The following is an 18,717-nucleotide window of genomic DNA, read 5'->3' on the forward strand; positions in this document are numbered from 1 at the left end:
ACCCAATTTCAAACAGACCACTTGGATGTTCCAGAAAATAACGTTTTGCAAACTTCTAGAATTAATATGAATGTCGTGTTCTGGTCATATTTGGCCCAGCACCCAATTTACTACAGGGAGTATCCAGACTGTTCTCGGAAACCTACGAAGCGGGACTCCAAAGGCCATCAAGCTCTTTCCCTTGACTTCCCCAACAACTGGCTGTCTCTGGAAATATAACATCTATAAGCAGACTCTTACCACTACCACTCCGAAAATCAAGGTAGCCACAAGGAAACAAGATTCTTTAGGAAAAGATAACCAGAAGAGTTAAATGTAGTAAAAAAAAAGAAAGAGAAGCATAAGTTTATTGACTCAGCACAAAAGTTATTTCCACCCCTCAGAATACACCCAGAAGATTCTACAAGTTGTGATTGCTTACTATCAAACCAGGAAAGCCAGTTAAGTCTGGGGACTGGGGTGCAAAGCACACACAACACCTCCATGCATGTGAGCCTCAGGATGTCCTATCCCAAGCCCCTCTCCACTGCCCAAGTTCTCACAATCTGCATCTTCTCCGGCAGGCCCAGGTCCTCAGCTTTGGGTGATGGTTGAAGCACAGCCCGAGCGACCGCTGTCCCATTACCTGAGGCCCAGCTTCTTCTTCTCTTTCTGCTTCTTGCGCACAATGTCGATGTTACGGTCCTTCCACATGCTCTTGCGCAGTTTAATGGGCCGGCTGCCCACGTATTTTCCTGCCGCAAAAGAACAAGAAACGGTGTGAAGGTGGGGGGGACCAGGATGGATAAAAATCGATGATTTTAAAAAAAAACTTTTTTTTAAATAAATTTAAACCTGTTTTTTTTTATTTTTATCAAGTTTATTTTAATAAAATGTTTTTGGAGTAAAACTCTATCGAAAGATAAGTTTTCTATTTAAGATACATTAATAATTTAGTTTATTCAGCATGAAATTCTGTAGCATGAGGCTGTATATTCTGCAATATTGGAACTGTCGTTGAGTCAGAAGAGCCGCTGCAGGATAGAGATGACGCTTGCTCTTTAAAAATTATGATTTAAATCGAGTTGATTTAAATCAAACCTTTTTACTAGTGATTTAAATCGTGATTTAAATTGAGCTGATTTAAATCAAATCCACTCTGGTGGGGGCGTTTAATGTGATGCCTAACTGCTGAAGCCAGGCATTAAGCCAAGCTCCTGTCATCCTGGGATGAAAGTACCCCTAATATCTAAGGGAAGCTATAAGGGGGGAGTGAAGTCTGCAATTACCTGGTATCGCGATGAAGTTGGCAAATGTAATTACCCGCACAACTAGGTTAACTGGGTTAACATATTACACCCAAGTGATCATGTGGTTTATGGAGTTATCTGTCACATTCTCTTTGCTACTGAGGAATGTGAAACTATAATTAGAGGTTGTAATTAACTATAATGGCCTAGAGATCACTTGGGCTACAGGGGTGCATTCCATCAGCCAGTTAAACAAACCCTACTTTATCCTTATGTAGGGATCACATCATTAAAGGGTAATTGCAATGTGGGAATTGATCTGAATTCCTTAAAATGAAACAGATGCAATTTAGCACACACTTTTTTTTTTTTAAAGCAGACTTTGTATGGAGCTACACTTCAGATTGGGAGTTGAGTCGTGGTTGGACTTAGTAGCCAGTTGATGTTTTGGGTTTTCCTGCCCTTCCTCGAAAGACAGGACATTTTTAATCATTCGTTACTTCGTTTTTGGTTGGGAGTCGATTCTGTTTTCTCCACTCCAACGGGACTTGAGCAGGATTCGCTCTCGGTATGACATGGACAGCTCCACCCTTCCCATCAACAAACGGGGAGCCCCACACCCACCATTCATTTCTCGCATAGCGCGGACATAGTCGTTGGGGTCTTTGAAGCTGACAAAGCCGTAGCCTTTGGTTTTGCCCGTGCGCTTGTCCCGGATGACTTTGGCCTTTAGGAAAGACGGGTAGCGGCTGAAGGCCCGGGCCAGGATGTCATCGTTCACCTCGTTGCCCAAGTCCCCACAGAAGATCCGGAAGTCATCTAGGAAGGAAGGAAAGAAGGGGAATGCAGGGTTTTTGCTTAGTCCTGAAGACAACAAAAAGCCTTCAATCTGCATACATCAAGGCTGATATAGCAATAGCAATAGCAGTTAGACTTATATACCGCTTCATAGGGCTTTCAGCCCTCTCTAAGCGGTTTACAGAGTCAGCATATCGCCCCCACAGTCTGGGTCCTCATTTCACCCACCTCGGAAGGATGGAAGGCTGAGTCAACCCTGAGCCTGCTGAGATTTAAACCGCCGAACTGCAGAACTGGTCAGCTGAAGTAGCCTGCAGTGCTGCATTTAACCACTGCGCCACCTCGGCTCTACGATATGAATCAGAATTTCAAGAAATTCCTTTTTGTAGCTTTTCATGGCTCTTGCCTCTCCAGAAGAGGAATCGTTATATTTGGCGGGGTTTCCCCACCCCACCCCCCTTGAAGCCAATCTCAAAAGAGTCAATTTAGGGTAATGATTCAGGCACCAAGCTAGAAACCGGGAGTTTGACTTCTGCTTTGGGCCCCAAGTCAGCTGGGTATCCTTGAGCCAGTCCCTCTCTCTCTCATCCCTAGAAGCAGCCAATAGCAGACCACTTCTGAAAACCTCAGCAGGAAAATTGCAGGGACGTGCCACGACTGACTCAGTGGCACCAAAACAAAGTAAACAACACCTCAGAGAGCATGGTTTATTCAAGACTCACGCATTCTGATTTGGTTTGATACATAGGCTGGGTTATGCCGGGAAGACTCTGAAGACGTTTACAAGTCCATAGATTTGACAATTGCTCCTAGGGAGGAAAGCTATGGCAAATAAGAGAGCCGAGGTGGCGCAGTGGTTAAATGCAGCACTGCAGGCTACTTCAGCTGACTGCAGTTCTGCAGTTCGGCTGTTCAAATCTCACCGGCTCAGGGTTGACTCAGCCTTCCATCCTTCCGAGGTGGGTAAAATGAGGACCCGGATTGTTGTTGGGGGCAATATGCTGACTCTGTAAACCGCTTAGAGAGGGCTGAAAGCCCTATGAAGCGGTATATAAGTCTAACTGCTATTGCTATTGCTAAATCTAGACAGCATACTAAAAAGCAGAGACATCACCCTGCCAACAAAAGGGGTATAGTCAAGGCTATGGTTTTCCCAGGTGCAATGGATGGCTGTGAAAGTTGGACAATAAGAAAGACTGAGCGCCAAAGAATTGAGGCCTTTGAACTATGGTGCTGGAGAAGACTCCTGCGAGTCCCTTGGACTACAAGGCGATCCAACGGGTCAGTCCTAAAGGAGATCAACCCTGACTGCTCTTTAGAAGGCCAGATTCTGGGGATGAAACTCGAACACTATGGCCACCTAATGAGAAGGAAGGACTCACTGGAGGAGAACCTGATTCTGGGAACGATGGAGGGCAAAAGAAGGAGACAACAGAGAATGCGGTGGCTGGATGGAGTCACCGAAGGAGTCGGCAGGAGATTGAATGGACTCCAGAGGATGGTAGAGGACAGGAAGGCCTGGAGGAACGTTGTCCATGGGATCGCGATGGGTAAGACATGACTTTGCAATTAACAACAACAACAACATTTGACAAAAGCAGTGAGTGAAGGAATGTTGATGCCAATGTTAGGCTTGAGGGGGAAAAAAACATGGCCTCAACACCCACTGTCTACCCACTAGCCCAGTGTTTCTCAACCTTGGCAACTTGAAGATGCCTGGACTTCAACTCCCAGAATTCCCCAGCCAGCATTCACTGGCTGGGGAATTCTGGGAGTTGAAGTCCAGGCATCTTCAAGTTGCCAAGGTTGAAAAACACTGCACTAGCCCACTCTAGTTGGATGCTCACCAGAGTCCCATTCAAGAAGACTGGGGTCCTCCCAGCAGGTCCCAGCAGCAGTACGGATGCAACGCTTCAACTTCTCCTGCTTTGACTTCTTCTTGTCTTCAGGCGTGCTCTCCATGACCGGCTAGGGGGGCAAAGGGGAACATGTCAATTACTTAACCTGTGTTGAAGAGCGCATCTGAAACTGAAGGCTGTCCTTGGCCCAGCAGGCTAGAGAGTAAAACAACACATGGGAAACAAAAACAGTGTCAGGGTGTCGAAGTAACACCCCCAACGAAAGAAGGCTCCGAGGCTTGGGTTTCCTCAAAGTTTCCCCCTATAAATAAATACTCAAGTTATCAACTAGTATTATATGTGGTTCCACCACAAAACCGCGGACGACAAAATCGCGGTCGACGAAAGCACGTATGTGACGTCATCACAGCGCGACGAAAAAGATCGAAAAATGTAAAAATAAAGCGAAAACCTTACCCTAACCCCCCCCCCCAAACCTAACCCTTAACCTAACCCTTAACCTAACCCTTAACCTAACCCTAAACCTAACCCTAAACCTAACCCTTAACCTAACCCTTAACCTAACCCTAAACCTAACCCTTAACCTAACCCTAAACCTAACCCTAAACCTAACCCTTAACCTAACGAAAAACCTAACGCTAACCCTTAACCTAACGCTAAACGTAACGCTAACGCTCTAAACCTAACCCTAACCCTTAACCTAACCCTAACCCTAACCCTTAACCTAACCCTTAACCTAACCCTAAACCTAACCCTAACGCTAACCCTTAACCTAACGAAAAACCTAACGCTAACCCTTAACCTAACGCTAAACATAACGCTAACGCTCTAAACCTAACCCTAACCCTTAACCTAACCCTAACCCTAACCCTTAACCTAACGCTTACCTTTATGTGAATCGGCTTGCTGTAATTTAATTTTTATTTCAATTTTTCGATCTTTTTCGTCGCGCTGTGATGACGTCACATACGCGATTTCGTCGACCGCGCTTTTGTGGAACGCGGTTTTGACGGGTCACGTTATATGTAAGTCTTGCATCAATATGATCTTTTATCATTAGATGAGCTGGGTTGGGCTGAGAGAGAAGGCAAAAGTCTTCCATCTGGCTTTTATTCCTAGGTTTCCTGGTTTCTATTCTAGCTCCTTAACTACAACACCTAACTGGCTCACTCCAAAAGGTTGTGGGAAGATGGTCTATATCTCTTCCCCCTCCGTGCTCCCTCCATCCCAGAAATACATAGCTCTCAACACCTTTGGAGAAAAGCATACAAATGGGACAAGGATTTTCAACAGGAAACTACTCATTGTCTCTGCAAAAAAATGACCACTGTTTATTACTGTTGTGGCCCGTCAGCAGCCAGCGGCTCTGGCAGCAGATTTGGCCAGTTGAGGAGGAACATGGGCCAGTCTTGGGGAAGGCTCTGATGAGAGCTCTGTGTTGGAGGCAGAGAGGGGGCCAGAGCCATCTCACAATTATCAGCTTCCTTCAGAGTGGCAGACGAACAATTGGAGCCAGTTCTCAGAGTGTGCATGCGCTGAGTTGCCAGACGAAGGGAACAGCTAAAGAACAGGGGTTGACTTGGGAGTAAGGCCACAGATGAATGGCCCCTCCCAGAGGAAATAAAAGAGGAGCGAAAGGGGAGGGGAGTTTGCAGGAGACAATTAGTTTGCTTAATTGGTTTGTGACTTTCCGAGACTCCTTGCCAAGGTTTGCAGATATCGGCCTGTCAGCTCTCCAAGCCGGATAACGTCTGTGACTGTAAATCCTCCCTTGAAAGACTTTGCTGGATGTGAATGAGCAGAATTCACTGTGAATTAATAAAATGGATTTTTGTTGGGACAAGGAGCTTGTTTCATGCTCTTGTCCTCGGTCAGAACAATTACCTCTACGGGAACAAATCCAGCATCAGCCCCTCGGGGTCGCTTCCCCCGGGTAGGTGCCAGGTCATGTCCACGTAGCGATGGTAGCCGAGACTCCACGACTGGGGCCAGGTCTGCTTCTGGCATACTTGGGCCGATCACGGGCTCCTCAGCCCCAGCTGGTTCTTTCTCCTCCACCACAGGTGGCAGAGGCTCTCGATGTTCCTCCTGCAGAGGAAGCAGAGGGGAAATGTCAGAGAGGCTCAGGACCCAGGAGCAATACTTACCGGAGACCATGTTTTCCTATGATCCTCTACGGAAGCTCAATGGTTCCAAGTCATTTCCCCTTCTTTGGAGGTGAAGAAGGAGGTTGGAATGGAGAACGGACTTGAGTATGAATTCAACCCAACTCACCTCTTGTTTTTTCACTGGTGGAGAGGAATATACCGTAGGAGCCGCCTGGATGACTGTGGGGTTGACTTTCGGAGGGGCCACCACCGGACGAGGCACGGGGACCAGTGGAGCCAAAGAGCCAACAGGAATGCCTGGCCCCACCTATTCAAAGAAGGAGCAGAACAGTCACCGTATGCTCCAGAAACTCTTTGCTTAAAAATGGTTTCCTCCTTTTTGAAATGTAACCAAAATGAACAACAAGTATAACAAGGCACAGTAAAAAGTGAAAAAAACATGAAGATAATTAAACTCTGTAAGAAATATTCTTTAATAAAAAAACCCAAGGTTAATACATTTCAGGAATTAAAAGTTAAAAATCCAATACTATTCAAATATTCAACCACAGACTAAATCTTGAACATGCAGAATTATTCCCAAATTTCTTAATGTCATTTAAAAAATTCAACAACAGACTAAATCTTGAATGTGCGGAATTATTCTCAGATTTCTTAATGTCATTTAAAAAACCAATAGTTATGTTCTTGTGAGGCGGACAGTCATATAAATATAAGCTACATCAGGAAATACATCTGCAGCTCTTTTGCAAAAGGAACAGGGTCAGTCAGTCAACAGATATTAAAAAGGAGGACTGCCTGCTCTTCACCTATACGTGTATTGCTCTTTTAATTTATACTGACAAACTCTCTTCATATAATTCTAAACCCACCTTATAACTGGTCTCAAAACTTGGCATAGCTCATGCTACTTTCCCTGCTCTAAAAGAGAAAGGTACTTACTGGGGGACCAGGCCGCATTGGTCCTATGTTCCCAAGGGGTGGACCAGGTGCTCTCTGCATTGGTGGACCCATCAGCATTGGGGGGCCCTGAGGGCCTGGCATTGGAGGCCCTACCATGGGCTGGTGATGCATTGGGCGCATTGCCATGGGCCGAGGGCCACCTAAAAAAAAAAGAAAGACAGACAGTGGAAGAAAAATACAGGCGCTGGCCATCCACTGGGCGTAAAAAGTAAAAGGAAAGCTTACCTGCCCGCTGTAAGACATGAGGCACAAAGGTTGGTCGGAGAATGGGAGGACGTTGCGGGGGAACAGCTGTAAGGAAAAATAAATACTTTGAAAACTCTCCTTCTGAAGCAAATGGTTTCTATTTTACAAGTAATTTTCTTAGAAAACTCAACTCTTCCTGCAGTTCATTGAGAGTGTATATTGGGAACAGGGATGCCTAGCTCCGACACCTACTGAGTGAGGTGCAGAGGAGGAGGAATGGGGACTGTCCCTCCTCAACCAGCCTTGCAGTCCATCTTGCTTTTTGTAACCATGTTACCCACAAATCAAAAATTGATGGAGAATGCATGTACAATAGAACTGTTTGGCAGGTTAGAAGAAAGTTTAAAATTCCTGATGTAGAAAATACTGTACTTGCCCTCCGCAGTCCACCTTATGTTGTCATCTACGGCACTAAAGACATGTTCTTTTGCGTCCCCTCAAATCTGCTCAATGGCTCAATTTGTAATGCTGTTTATTACTTTTAAAACTCTGCCTTTAACCTGATCCATATTTTTAAACCAGATGAAAATATATTTGTTTCAGCAGCTTAATAGCACAGGGCATTCTTGAACATCACTGTTTTCAGCTCTTGGTTTGATTTATTCTAATTCTTTTTTTTTCTCCTTTTAGAGTTTTCTTAAATCAATATTTTGGAAACAATATTCTAAGAGTTAAAATCAAGAGTTTCTCAGGAACAACAAACGATATTACTTAAACTGGAGTGAGGCACCTCTATTCTTTCAGAAATAGAATCTTTCTCACTTAAAGACATCGGTGAAGTTAACGCAGGGACAGGAAGATGATTGTTTAGCCAAACACTTTGGAACTGACCATACCTGGGCCTACAAATGGCACGGGAGGAGCCACAATGGGAGCAACTACTGTGGCAGCTGCTGCTGCTCGGGCTTCCAAGCTCTGCTGGACCTGGAGGACATGAGGATAATAAAATGAAAGGATGGTAGCAGAATAAGATGAATAGTCATGTACAAAAATTTACAACGTCAAAGCCAATGTAGTACTGATGTTAATTTTCCACTGAAAGCATTCTAGCATTTCCTGCATTACAAAGAATACAATTAAATGTATCTTTTCTTTTTTCTTTCTCTTATGTACACTGAGAGCATATGCACCAAAGACAAATTCCTTCTGTGTCCAATCATACTTGGCCAATAAAGAATTCTAATCTAATCTAATTAAACAAACTGCTCACCTGTTGATAAGTGTTAGTAGCAATGATGGGTCGGATGACAGGAACAGGAGGCACCGCAGTTACCGCTGGTACTGCTAGAGCAACTGGCACAGCTTCTACCACAGAGGCAACAGGAGGCAGAGAGACAGGAGCTCCAAGCACTTCCTGCTCAAACCTGGAAGTAATTATCAGGAGGCATTATTACATTTTTCAACATTCAGACACTTCATCTTCATCTCAAGAGCAATTAGAATCAGTTGCTTGGCTTTATTCCCTGATTAGATTTACATTCCTTCCCTGAAGCATTAAAAAAAAATTAAATTCCCACTAAACTATGACATTTAGTGACATTTTGGTCCATATAGACAAAATGTCAGACAGGCAGACAGAGGTTTTGATCCTTTATCTAAACTGGGAAATAGTAGGGATAAATACTCAGGCAGCTTATCCAAGCTGTTGTAGATTCCCAACTCAGTTTCCAAGGACGCTCATCTGTCTTTTCTCCAAGTTTCAAAATATTTAAAACTACAGGCAAAAGCAATCCTCAATTTTTCACTGTTCCCCCCAAGTCAAAGAGCATGGCACTAAAATTAAACATAAAGAAGACCAAACTAATGACAACAGGTAGAACAACCAGGCTTAGAACTGGCTGCAAAGATACCTGGTGGTGGTGATCTTCTGCCTTTTAACATGAACAATCAACAGTAAAGGAACAAGCAGTCAAGAAACACATTACAGATGAGCACTTGGTAAAACCACTATAAAAGCCCTGGAAAAGCTATCCAGATGCTGTGATATGTCTATACCTACAAAGATCAGATTAGAATCATGCAAGCCATGGTATTCCCAGTTTAAGAAATCAGGATAGGAAAAGTCTTGACCTTGGACAACCAAGAAAACAAACCAATGGACCATCAAATGAATTAATCCAAGCTCAAATTATCCTACTTTGGACGTTTTAAGCAAAGACCCTGCAAAGGGCTCTAATGCCCACAGTGCTATCTTATGTCTAAGTATGTCTTATTTATTATTATGTATATTCTAAGTATATTTACCCATGTGATAGGGCTGCATTACTTTTATCCTTTTCATATGTTCCACTACCTTCTCTTATTGGTATGGTCATTATGGTTATTATTATTTTGATATTAGTGATGATTGTTGTTTTGCATGTACATTGAGTGCTTATGCCCTGCAGACAAATTCCTTGTGTATCTATCATGCTTGGCCAATGAAGTATTGCTGTCTGTCTATATACGGTATCATCCATCCATCCATCCATCCATCCATCCATCTATCATCTATCTATCTATCTATCTATCTATCTATCTATCTATCTATCATCTATCTATCTATCTATCTATCTATCTATCTATCTATCTATCTATCTATCATTGTCTCTCTCTCTGTCCATCCATCCATCCATGGTATCTATCTACCTACCTACCTACCTACCTACCTACCTACCTACCTACCTAACTACCTACCTACCTACCTAACTAACTACCTACCTAACTACTTATCCATCCATCCATCCATCCATCCATGGTATTTATCTATCCATCCATGTATCGTATCCATCCATCCATCCATCCATCCATCCAGAGGTATACAATCAAGATCAAGTGAGGCACTAATACCTCATAATACTATAAAGGCCTAGTAAGACCACACCTAGAGTACTGCATCCAGTTTTGGTCACCACATTTTAAAAAGATGTTGAAATTCTAGGAAGAGTGCAGAGAAAAGCAACCAGGATTATTAGGGGACTGGAGGCTACAATATACAATGAATGGTTACAGGAACTGAGCATGGCTAGTCTAGTGAAAAAAAGGACCAGGGGAGACATGACAGCAGTGGTCCAACATTTGAGAGGCTGCCTCAGAGGGGAGAGGGGTCAAACTTTTTTTCCAAAGCACCCGAAGGCCAGACAAGGAATAATGGATGGAAACTACCCAAGGAGCGATTCAACCTGTAAATAAGGAGGAACTTTCTGATAATGAGAATAATCAACAAAATGGAACAGAAGTTGCCTTGTGGGAGCTTCATCACTGGAAGCTTTCAAGAAGAAACTGGACTGCCATCTGTCAAAAACGGTGCAAGGTCTCCTGCTTGGGCAGGGGGTTGGACTAGATGACTTACAAGGTCCCTTCCAACTCTGGTAATCTGTTATCTATCTATCAACTATCTATCATCTATTTTATCTAATCTAATCTACCTACCTACCTATCTACCATCTGACCGATATTTGGGGCTATAGATCCCGTAAGGTCGGGAAATGCGTCTCAGAACTGGGGATTATAGAATTGCACGTAATACGACGTCACCCGAAAGGCTGAGCTCTATAAACCACCGGAATACACCAAGCTCCTCTCTGGCCTCTACTCACAAGGCCATCTCGGCTTCCATTTCCTTCAGTCTCTCCTCGCCGCTTTTCGCGCCTCCCGCCGCCGCCACGGTCCCTGGCCCAAGAGCCCCTCCCGGTACCCCAGGGGGGGCTCCGGGCGGCGGCGGCGGGGGCATCGCGGGAGCCGCCATGGCTCGACTTCTTCAGTCCGGCCCGGTTACTCTAGTAGCGTCGGACGCCCACTCCCTCTTCTTTCCGGCGCACACCTAAGTGGTCACAGGATAACTTCCGGAGCTTCTTTCGCTTTCTAGCGGAAAACCGTAAGCCCTTCCTAGAGCGTACTTCCGGTTTAGGAAGAAAGGCTCTCCGACTCTATGAGCTGGGTGGTGTCTTGTCACCTAAATAGAATAGAGTTGGAGGTCTTCTAGTCCTTAAGCAAGAAAACCTATACCATTTGAAATAACCATTTGGCTGTCAAATCTCTTCCTAAAAACCTCCAGATAACTGCCCCTAATTCTTCTTTTCTTTAGACTAGCCAAACCCAAATTCTGCAGCCTCTTCGTATGCTTCACACTTGGCTTGAATGAACAATAGTGTCATTTCACAGATCCGTATTTGAGGTCAACGAGCACAAAACCTGTTAACTATCTTGCAACTCCTGGCATTTCCTTTCCTTTTTGTTTGCAGAAAGACTCCTTTGCAAAGCAGAAGCAGATCTATCAAGATTGCCATCCGTGAAGAGGGGTGATCCCGTCGCAGCCAGACAACTGCAAGTCAAATCTGGTTTTGTACTAGGAAAACTGATGAATTACCATTAGGTTACTTTAACTTTTATATTATACTGATATTAATGTCAGAAATGTGTAGTTTATCTTTTTGGAAAAACCACTATTTTTTTAACTAATGAAAGGATGAAATCTGTGTTACTATAGCACAGGGGTCCCCAAATTTGGCAACTTTTAAGACTTGCGGACTTCAACTCCCAGAATTCTCCAGCCAGCAGAACTGGCTGGGAGTTGAAGTCCACAAGTCTTAAAGTTGCCAAGTTTGAAGACCTCTGCTATAGCAGGTATTTTACTTTTGCTGACTATATTCTAGAGGTGTTATTAGTAAAAAAAAAGACTATTGATAAACATAAAACAGAAGGTAGATTTCTTTCTTAGTTTTTATTTGTAGTTTGTTTGGGGTTGTCTCTTCTAATTTTTAAAGGGTTTAAGTTTGAAAATGGTTTTAAATTGTGTTAAGAAAGCTAACACAAATGTTTCCTTAAAAAATACTTACTAAATAAATACATACTAAAAAAAAACATTGATTCCAAAGTATTTGCTTTCCTGGCTACATTTCAAACTGATAACATATGGAATATGATTTCACTGCATATATTAGAAAAATAATTTGCATGATTGATAAGACATCCGATAGCCTCATGCATGTATATCATTTGCATTGCAAGACAGATGCCTCTTGATTCCTAGTAGATTTAAGAGTATGTACAACACACACAATGCCAAACACAGCACCCAAATACCACTTTTTTCCCTTAGAAAGATACATAGGAGCGTATTCTCACTTAACGCTGTTTAAAGCATACAGGCTCCTCTCCATAAAGCAGAGTGGTTAGCTAAGTCTGCTCAACAGTTAGCCTGGCACAATGTGTGTGAGCCCTTGTGATATCTGATGCCCTTTTCAAGATCAGATCTTTATCTGTTCGCTGGCTGCCTATGATAAGAAGAGGTGGCATATGAGGCTATTCAAATATGTTGAAATCAAGGCAATCTCCCCAAGGGGATTTTTCATGTCGCACTTGCTTAGCCCAGAACATGGGATTAGTAACTGAGAAATGACCAGATGTGAGAGGACTGACCCTGGTATAATAAGCCCTGTTATCAATATACAAGCATATAAAGTTTCCCATGTAAATATAAGCTGTTTAACCCAATGAATGGAAAGGGTTATATCTTGTCAAAAGGCGCTCAGTGAGAAAGTACAAACATATACCATAGTAATGACATCTGTCCCATTCTTTTGAGAACGTTACCATAGATAAGGCACGTGGTAGCATATATTCATGAGTCATTAACAGAGTCAGCAGGACAAACATAGGCATGGGTATTATGCATTTTATTAGAACGGGTAATATCCAAGATTTTGTACTATTAAATGATTCAGGTGCTCAAGCAGACAAGAGCCATTTCAGACAATCCTTCAGATGCACCACACGGAAAGGACTCAGCAGCACAACTTCCTGAGTAGGGGAGCTACTGGCAGTCAAAAAGACCCCTCATATTTTGCCCGGAAAACTGCCATTTTCCCGACATTCATCCCAGCTGTCAACCTGCAAAAGACCAAGACATTGCTTTGGATCACTGTTTCTCAATTAAGAGTTACGTCATTAACTCTTCCACGCACTTCTCAATTGTGTCCTGAAGGAGAGGGATAAGAAGTATTTTGAATACAATTCTGAATGGAGTTTTTTTTGATGGCATGCAAATTGAGGAGTTGTAATCAAGTGTTTTCCCAGATGTACTGGAACTACAACACCCAGGGATTCTAGAGTTTTATTCCGAAGTATTTGGGTCATCAGATTGCCTGACCCTTCATGGCTGTACCACGGAAGCGGAAGAGATCTTTAACTGAATGCCTTCCTTAGTCTCCAACTAGTTTCTTGTACAAAAATGCTTTAGCCAGAATTATATAATTTACTTACCCAAAAAGAAGGGCACAGGGATGAGTATACTTTTTTATACCACTGGCAGACATAGGGATCACTGCCTTTGGCATTCATGGCTTTCTCACAGCGATGGAAATCTGCCAGGAGGAGGAGGGAAAAACATTTCAAACCAATGACGGAACCAAACGCATCTAATCTACAACCCAAGAGTCCTTAAAACAGAATCGTGTATAAGCCTGAAGAATCTACAAGTCTGTGTATTGTCCAACACCTGGATCTCCAAAATAAAAAAACCTTGCTGTACCCACCATTCCACCCTCCAACATATCCAAATATATATAATAATGATAATGATGATACATCATCAAACTTAGTGTTTTCTCAATCTCCAATCAGTTGTTGCTACGGAAAAAGTTAGTGGGGAGTCAATATTGTGTTATACCAGGGGTGTCAAAGTCTATTTCATTGAGATCAACATCAGGTTGTTTTTGACCTTGGGGAGCTGGGGTGGGTGTAGCCAGCTCAACGTAACCCATGTCAGGGGCGCTTGTGTTGGTCTGAGTGCTCTGCCAGTGAAAATGGGCTCCTGAGCTCAGTTTTCGAGTGTGACAGCCTCCTGCAATCCTCTGCCAGCGAAAATGGAGCTCAGGAGGACCGGCTGCAGCCCTTCCGAGTCCGTTTTCAGTGGCAGAGACACCGTGGGCAGGTCCTTCGCTGTTTCCAGGGTGGTCCCACGGGCCAAATCTAAGCACCCCATGGGCACTTGATCTCACTACTGGAGCGACTCTGATATGCAAGATAAACAGAGTGTTTTTCACAAGGCTGAGGAGGTGGGTTTTTTTTAACGCTATCAGGATAGTAACTATAACCCAAGTCAAAAATGTTCACAAGAAAAATGGCAGAGAAAAAAGAAAATGTGTTGTGTTAAACACTAAAAAAACAATTCGTTATAGCCAAGGAAATTATTCTTCATCATGTAACTAGTGTTTTTTAAATATAGGAGGAAGAGGCAGCAATATCATTTTTATGCTTAAACTTTCCGTAAATAATACATTATTTCCATAAATAATACATTATTTTTACTTCAATAGAGAAAAATATGACTTTTTATAAAGATTTCAGAATAATATGAAGTCTTTTTTTCTGATCCCTGACGCAGAAACGCAAACATTCACATGCATCAATTATACTAACCAAGGTAGTTCTGCCAGCAGCCTCGTGTTTGATTTTGATTGGGGAACCTACTGTCAAACGGAGCAGTTTTGTAGTTCTCTATGTTGCGTCTTATGGCTTCAGACATCCTCTTTTTTCTGAAAATAGATGTAAAATCAGGAAATTGATATATCCTGGTGCTTCAAAATGTCAACTATTAGAAGACGTTTCCCTAGGAAAAAGATCAAGTTTTCCCTATGGCAATTTTATCCCCCAAAGCATTTGATACCGGATTCTCATAGATATTTTATTCTAAGTAGAATCCTGGTTATGAATCAATGTCTACTCCCAATTGTACGCCTTCTTACTGTCTAGTGATCCCTTCCTCTACAATGAATGTAAATATGAACATTAATTCTCTCCTTACTAACTATGTCAGTTAGTGAGAAGTTGGAGTTGGAGTAAGCATTCCAAAGGAAGGGCGGGGGGGAAGGGGCTGTACAATCTACCCTTTTATTTGGCTTCCTCGCAAGTCACATTCTGGAAACCTTTCTCACCCTTTGGCCTCACCCAGCTCTTTGGGATAGTATTCTTGGGACACTGTAAAACAAAAGAAAGCTAAATAAAATCATTAGCACATTTGTGATTACAGGAATGAACTTAGTGACAGCTTAAACAGTTGAGTTGCCTGGTTAGGACTGTCAAAGACTATTGGTACAGTCCATTCCTCCTATCTGCGATCAGTGAACCAGAAATTAAATCTTCTGTTCACATCAGCTATAGAAATATGTCTGGAACTCCTTCCTGATAAATAGAAGAAAACCTTGATACCTTTATCAGTGACCAACACCTATTTTAATCTAATATATTAATATGCCTCTCCCTTTTTAAAAATCCTTCTGATAAGAGACTGGAGATATGGTTTATATATGTGTGTATACACACACACACATATAATGGCATAAATAAGGCCTTGGAATGCTCACATGTCAAGAATTTGGAAGCAGATACTTTATTCTGCAGTTCTGCTTGCTGGCTTCTACCCAAAATAATAAAAGAAGGGCTGTGTTGGTAGGATAATCAGATTAACAAACAATTAAATGTCTGAACCTTGAACAGATGACTAAATAAACATCTTGCTTATCTATACGTTCAATTAGGTTCAGTTTGGAAGAAAGCTGCATCTATCAAAGTGATGCTTTCTAAGCAGCTCCTAAAATATTTCAACTGAACAATGGGAAGAAGAAAGCAATTGTAAGTTTTCATTAGACTGCTGGTTGTGTCTCTTTATCAAGAGACTTCCTTGACACTTTAAATCAGGGGTCCCCAAACTTGGCAACTTTAAGACTTGTGGACTTCAACTCCCAGAATTCTGCTTTAAATTATAGAAGACATCCTTTCCTAAAATGATTACCTATGGGTGGGGATGAAAGGTACAAAGGTATTTAATGAAAATACGATAGTTTAATGAAAAGAAGAACTAGGGGAAACATGATAGCAGTGTTCCAATATCCAATATTTGTAGCAATGCTTTAGAGCCTGCAAGCATTTGTAAATTAGTGGGTTGTTTTGTTTTGCTTTCAGCATAGGAACAAGAAAATTTCAGAACAAGGATTTTTTGGATAAATATCCAGGCCTTTTTGTTAAAAATATATGCATGGTTTTCCATCAATTGATATTAATTTTTTGAGATGAGGGATTTTTTTTTTACCCCTGGTTATGTATTTAACTTTTCTTTCTGTTAGTTCAGTGCAAATTAGGGGATTGGAGGCTAAAACATTTAAAGAACGGTTACTGGAATTGTTTAATGAAAAGAAGGACCAGGGAGACTTGATAGCAGTGTTCCAATATCTCAGGGGCTGCCACAAAGAAGAGGGACTCAAGCTATTCTCCAAAGCATATGAGTGCAGGACAAGAAGCAATGGGTGGAAACTAATCAAGGAGAGAAGCAACTTAGAACTGAGGAGAAATTTCCTGACAGTGAGAACAATTAATCAGTGGAACAATTTGACTCCAGAAATTGTGAATGCCCCAACACTGGAAGGCTTTAAGAAGATGTTGGATAGCCATTTGTCTGAAACTGTATAGGGTTTCTTGCCTAGGCAGGGGGTTGGACTAGAAGACCTCTAAGGTCCCTTCCAACTCTGCTATTTTATTTGTATCTTGCCTGCAGACAGGAAAACAATAAAAATGGCATGCCACTTGTGAGACAGTGTGCCCATTTCCCCATCAACCGAGACAAAACCAGAACTGTGGCTGTTTGGGGTCCAAAGCTCCCGAAGGACCCGGCCTCCTCCTCCTCCCCGTTGCTGCCACCGCATGCACTGGACTCCAACCCCCATCATCCCCAACTGATACGCCAATGCAGCCCGAGACACAAAGCTCCGGACGGGCGCGGTTCCCCTTCGGGGTGGGAAGGCGCGATCAGCACCGGGCCTTCTCGCGGAGGAACCCAGGTCCCCTCCGAGGGCGAAGCGAAGCCCCGAGCAGCCGGGCTCCTCCTCCTCCCCGCTCGGCTGAGAGAGAGTCCCCGGCTTCTCACCTCAACGAGGCCGATGAAACAACGGCTTCCTCAAAGTGACTTTCACCTGCACAACAGGCCACCAAGACGCCGGAACCAACGACGGGGAGGCTAGAGCAGCGCCGGAAGGAAGGGTGCAAGGACGCTCTAGCTCCGCCCCTCGTTTTAGCGGGATCTCTCACGTGGCCAGCTGAGGGCGGCCCTGGCGCCAAAACCTCAAAATGCAGCCGCCTCCACAGCAGATGTGAGGGAACTACTGTATGGCCCTCTTTATGACTTGTGGACTTCAACTCCCAGAATCCCTGAGCTAGCCATTTTAATCTGGAAGACAGGTTCTAAGGCAGAGTTGGGGAACTATGGTAGAATTAGAATTAGAATTGATTTTATTTGTAGGCCGCCCTTTTCCCTGAGGGGACTCAGGGCGGCTCACAGAAACCAGGGAGAGGGGAATACAAAACAATACAATACTAAAACAACAACACATAATAAAATAATACACAACATGCATACAACATTCGGGCGGGGCAATGGTCCTTATCCCCAGGCCTGACGGGCGAGCCAGTTCTTCAAGGCTATGCGGAAGGCCTGGACGGTGGAGAGGGTGCGGATCTCTACGGGGAGCTCGTTCCAAAGGGTCGGGGCCGCTACTGAGAAGGCCCTCCTCCTTGTGGTTGCCAGCCGGCATTGGCTGGCCGATGGGATGCGGAGGAGGCCTAACCTATGAGATCTTATAGGCCGTAGGGAGGTAATTGGCAGAAGGCGGTCTCTCAAGTATCCAGATCCACTGCCATGTAGGGCTTTATGGGTGGTCAATAGCACCTTGAAGCGCATCCGGAGATCGACAGGTAGCCAACGCAGCTCGCGGAGGATAGGTGTAATGCGGGTGAATCGAGGTGCACCCGCGATCACTCGCGCGGCTGCGTTTTGTACTAGCTGAAGTCGCCGGATGCTCTTCAAGGGCAGCCCCATGTAGAGCACATTGCAGTATTCCAGCCTAGAAATCACGAGGGCCCGAGTGACAGTTGTGAGCGCCTCCCGGTTCAGGTAGGGTCGCAACTGGCGCACCAGGCGTACCTGGGCGAATGCCCCCCTGGTCACAGCCGCTATATGATGGTCGAATGACAGCTGTGGATCCAGGAGGACTCCCAGGTTGCGAACCCTCTCTGAGGGGTGTAGAATTTGACCCCCCAGCCTGAGTGTTGGATTAATGGCCGAATTTTTGGGAGGAAAACACAACAGCCACTCGGTCTTTTCTGGGTTGAGCACAAGCTTGTTAATCCTCATCCAGTCCATGACGGCTTCGAGCCCCCGGTCCATTACGTCAACCGCTTCATTGATTTGGCACGGGGCGGACAGATACAATTGAGTATCGTCCGCATATTGATGGTATCTAATCCCGTGCCTACGGATGATCTCTCCCAGCGGTTTCATGTAATGTTAAATAGTAGGGGGGATAAGACCGAACCCTGCGGCACCCCATATTTTAGGGGCCTTGGGGACGATCTCTGCCCTCCCACTAACACCGACTGCGACCTGTCCGAGAGGTAGGAGGAGAACCACCGTAACACGGTGCCTCCCACTCCCACCTCCCGCAGTCTTCGCAGAAGGATACCATGGTCGATGGTATCGAAAGC

General features: G+C 43.9%; 2 protein-coding genes across 2 annotated transcripts; both read right to left on the bottom strand.

The window, feature by feature from the left end:
- Positions 1-314: 314 nt before the first annotated feature.
- RBM42 (RNA binding motif protein 42) lies at positions 315-11,010 on the bottom strand. Its single transcript, XM_032228438.1, has 10 exons — positions 10,782-11,010; positions 8,414-8,567; positions 8,040-8,127; positions 7,183-7,248; positions 6,937-7,097; positions 6,161-6,301; positions 5,771-5,974; positions 3,875-3,995; positions 1,854-2,048; positions 315-734 (listed from the first exon to the last, which is right to left on the bottom strand). The coding sequence occupies exons 1-10, from the start codon at positions 10,928-10,930 to the stop codon at positions 622-624; spliced, it is 1,392 nt and encodes a 463-aa protein (XP_032084329.1). The 5' UTR covers positions 10,931-11,010; the 3' UTR covers positions 315-621.
- Positions 11,011-12,841: 1,831 nt separating this feature from the next.
- On the bottom strand, positions 12,842-17,211 carry LOC116516211 (cytochrome c oxidase subunit 6B1). Its single transcript, XM_032228634.1, has 4 exons — positions 17,105-17,211; positions 14,605-14,720; positions 13,447-13,547; positions 12,842-13,074 (listed from the first exon to the last, which is right to left on the bottom strand). Exons 2-4 carry the CDS (start codon positions 14,708-14,710, stop codon positions 13,021-13,023), a joined length of 261 nt encoding a protein of 86 aa, XP_032084525.1. The 5' UTR covers positions 14,711-14,720; positions 17,105-17,211; the 3' UTR covers positions 12,842-13,020.
- Between the last annotated feature and the right edge of the window lie 1,506 nt (positions 17,212-18,717).

Source organism: Thamnophis elegans, chromosome 12 (assembly GCF_009769535.1).
Source record: "Thamnophis elegans isolate rThaEle1 chromosome 12, rThaEle1.pri, whole genome shotgun sequence".
NCBI lineage: Eukaryota > Metazoa > Chordata > Lepidosauria > Squamata > Colubridae > Thamnophis > Thamnophis elegans.

Coding starts and splice junctions, on each gene's coding strand:
- RBM42 (XM_032228438.1), bottom strand. CDS start 10,930: ATGGCGGCTCCCGCGATGCCCCCGCCGCCGCCGCCCGGAGCCCCCCCT. Junction 8,128..8,413: donor CTACTAACACTTATCAACAG/GTGAGCAGTTTG, acceptor CATGTCCTCCAG/GTCCAGCAGAGCTTGGAAGC. Junction 7,249..8,039: donor CGTGCCATTTGTAGGCCCAG/GTATGGTCAGTT, acceptor TTTTCCTTACAG/CTGTTCCCCCGCAACGTCCT.
- LOC116516211 (XM_032228634.1), bottom strand. CDS start 14,710: ATGTCTGAAGCCATAAGACGCAACATAGAGAACTACAAAACTGCTCCG. Junction 13,548..14,604: donor CTGCTGGCAGAACTACCTTG/GTTAGTATAATT, acceptor TCCTCCTGGCAG/ATTTCCATCGCTGTGAGAAA. Junction 13,075..13,446: donor CCCTGTGCCCTTCTTTTTGG/GTAAGTAAATTA, acceptor GGTCTTTTGCAG/GTTGACAGCTGGGATGAATG.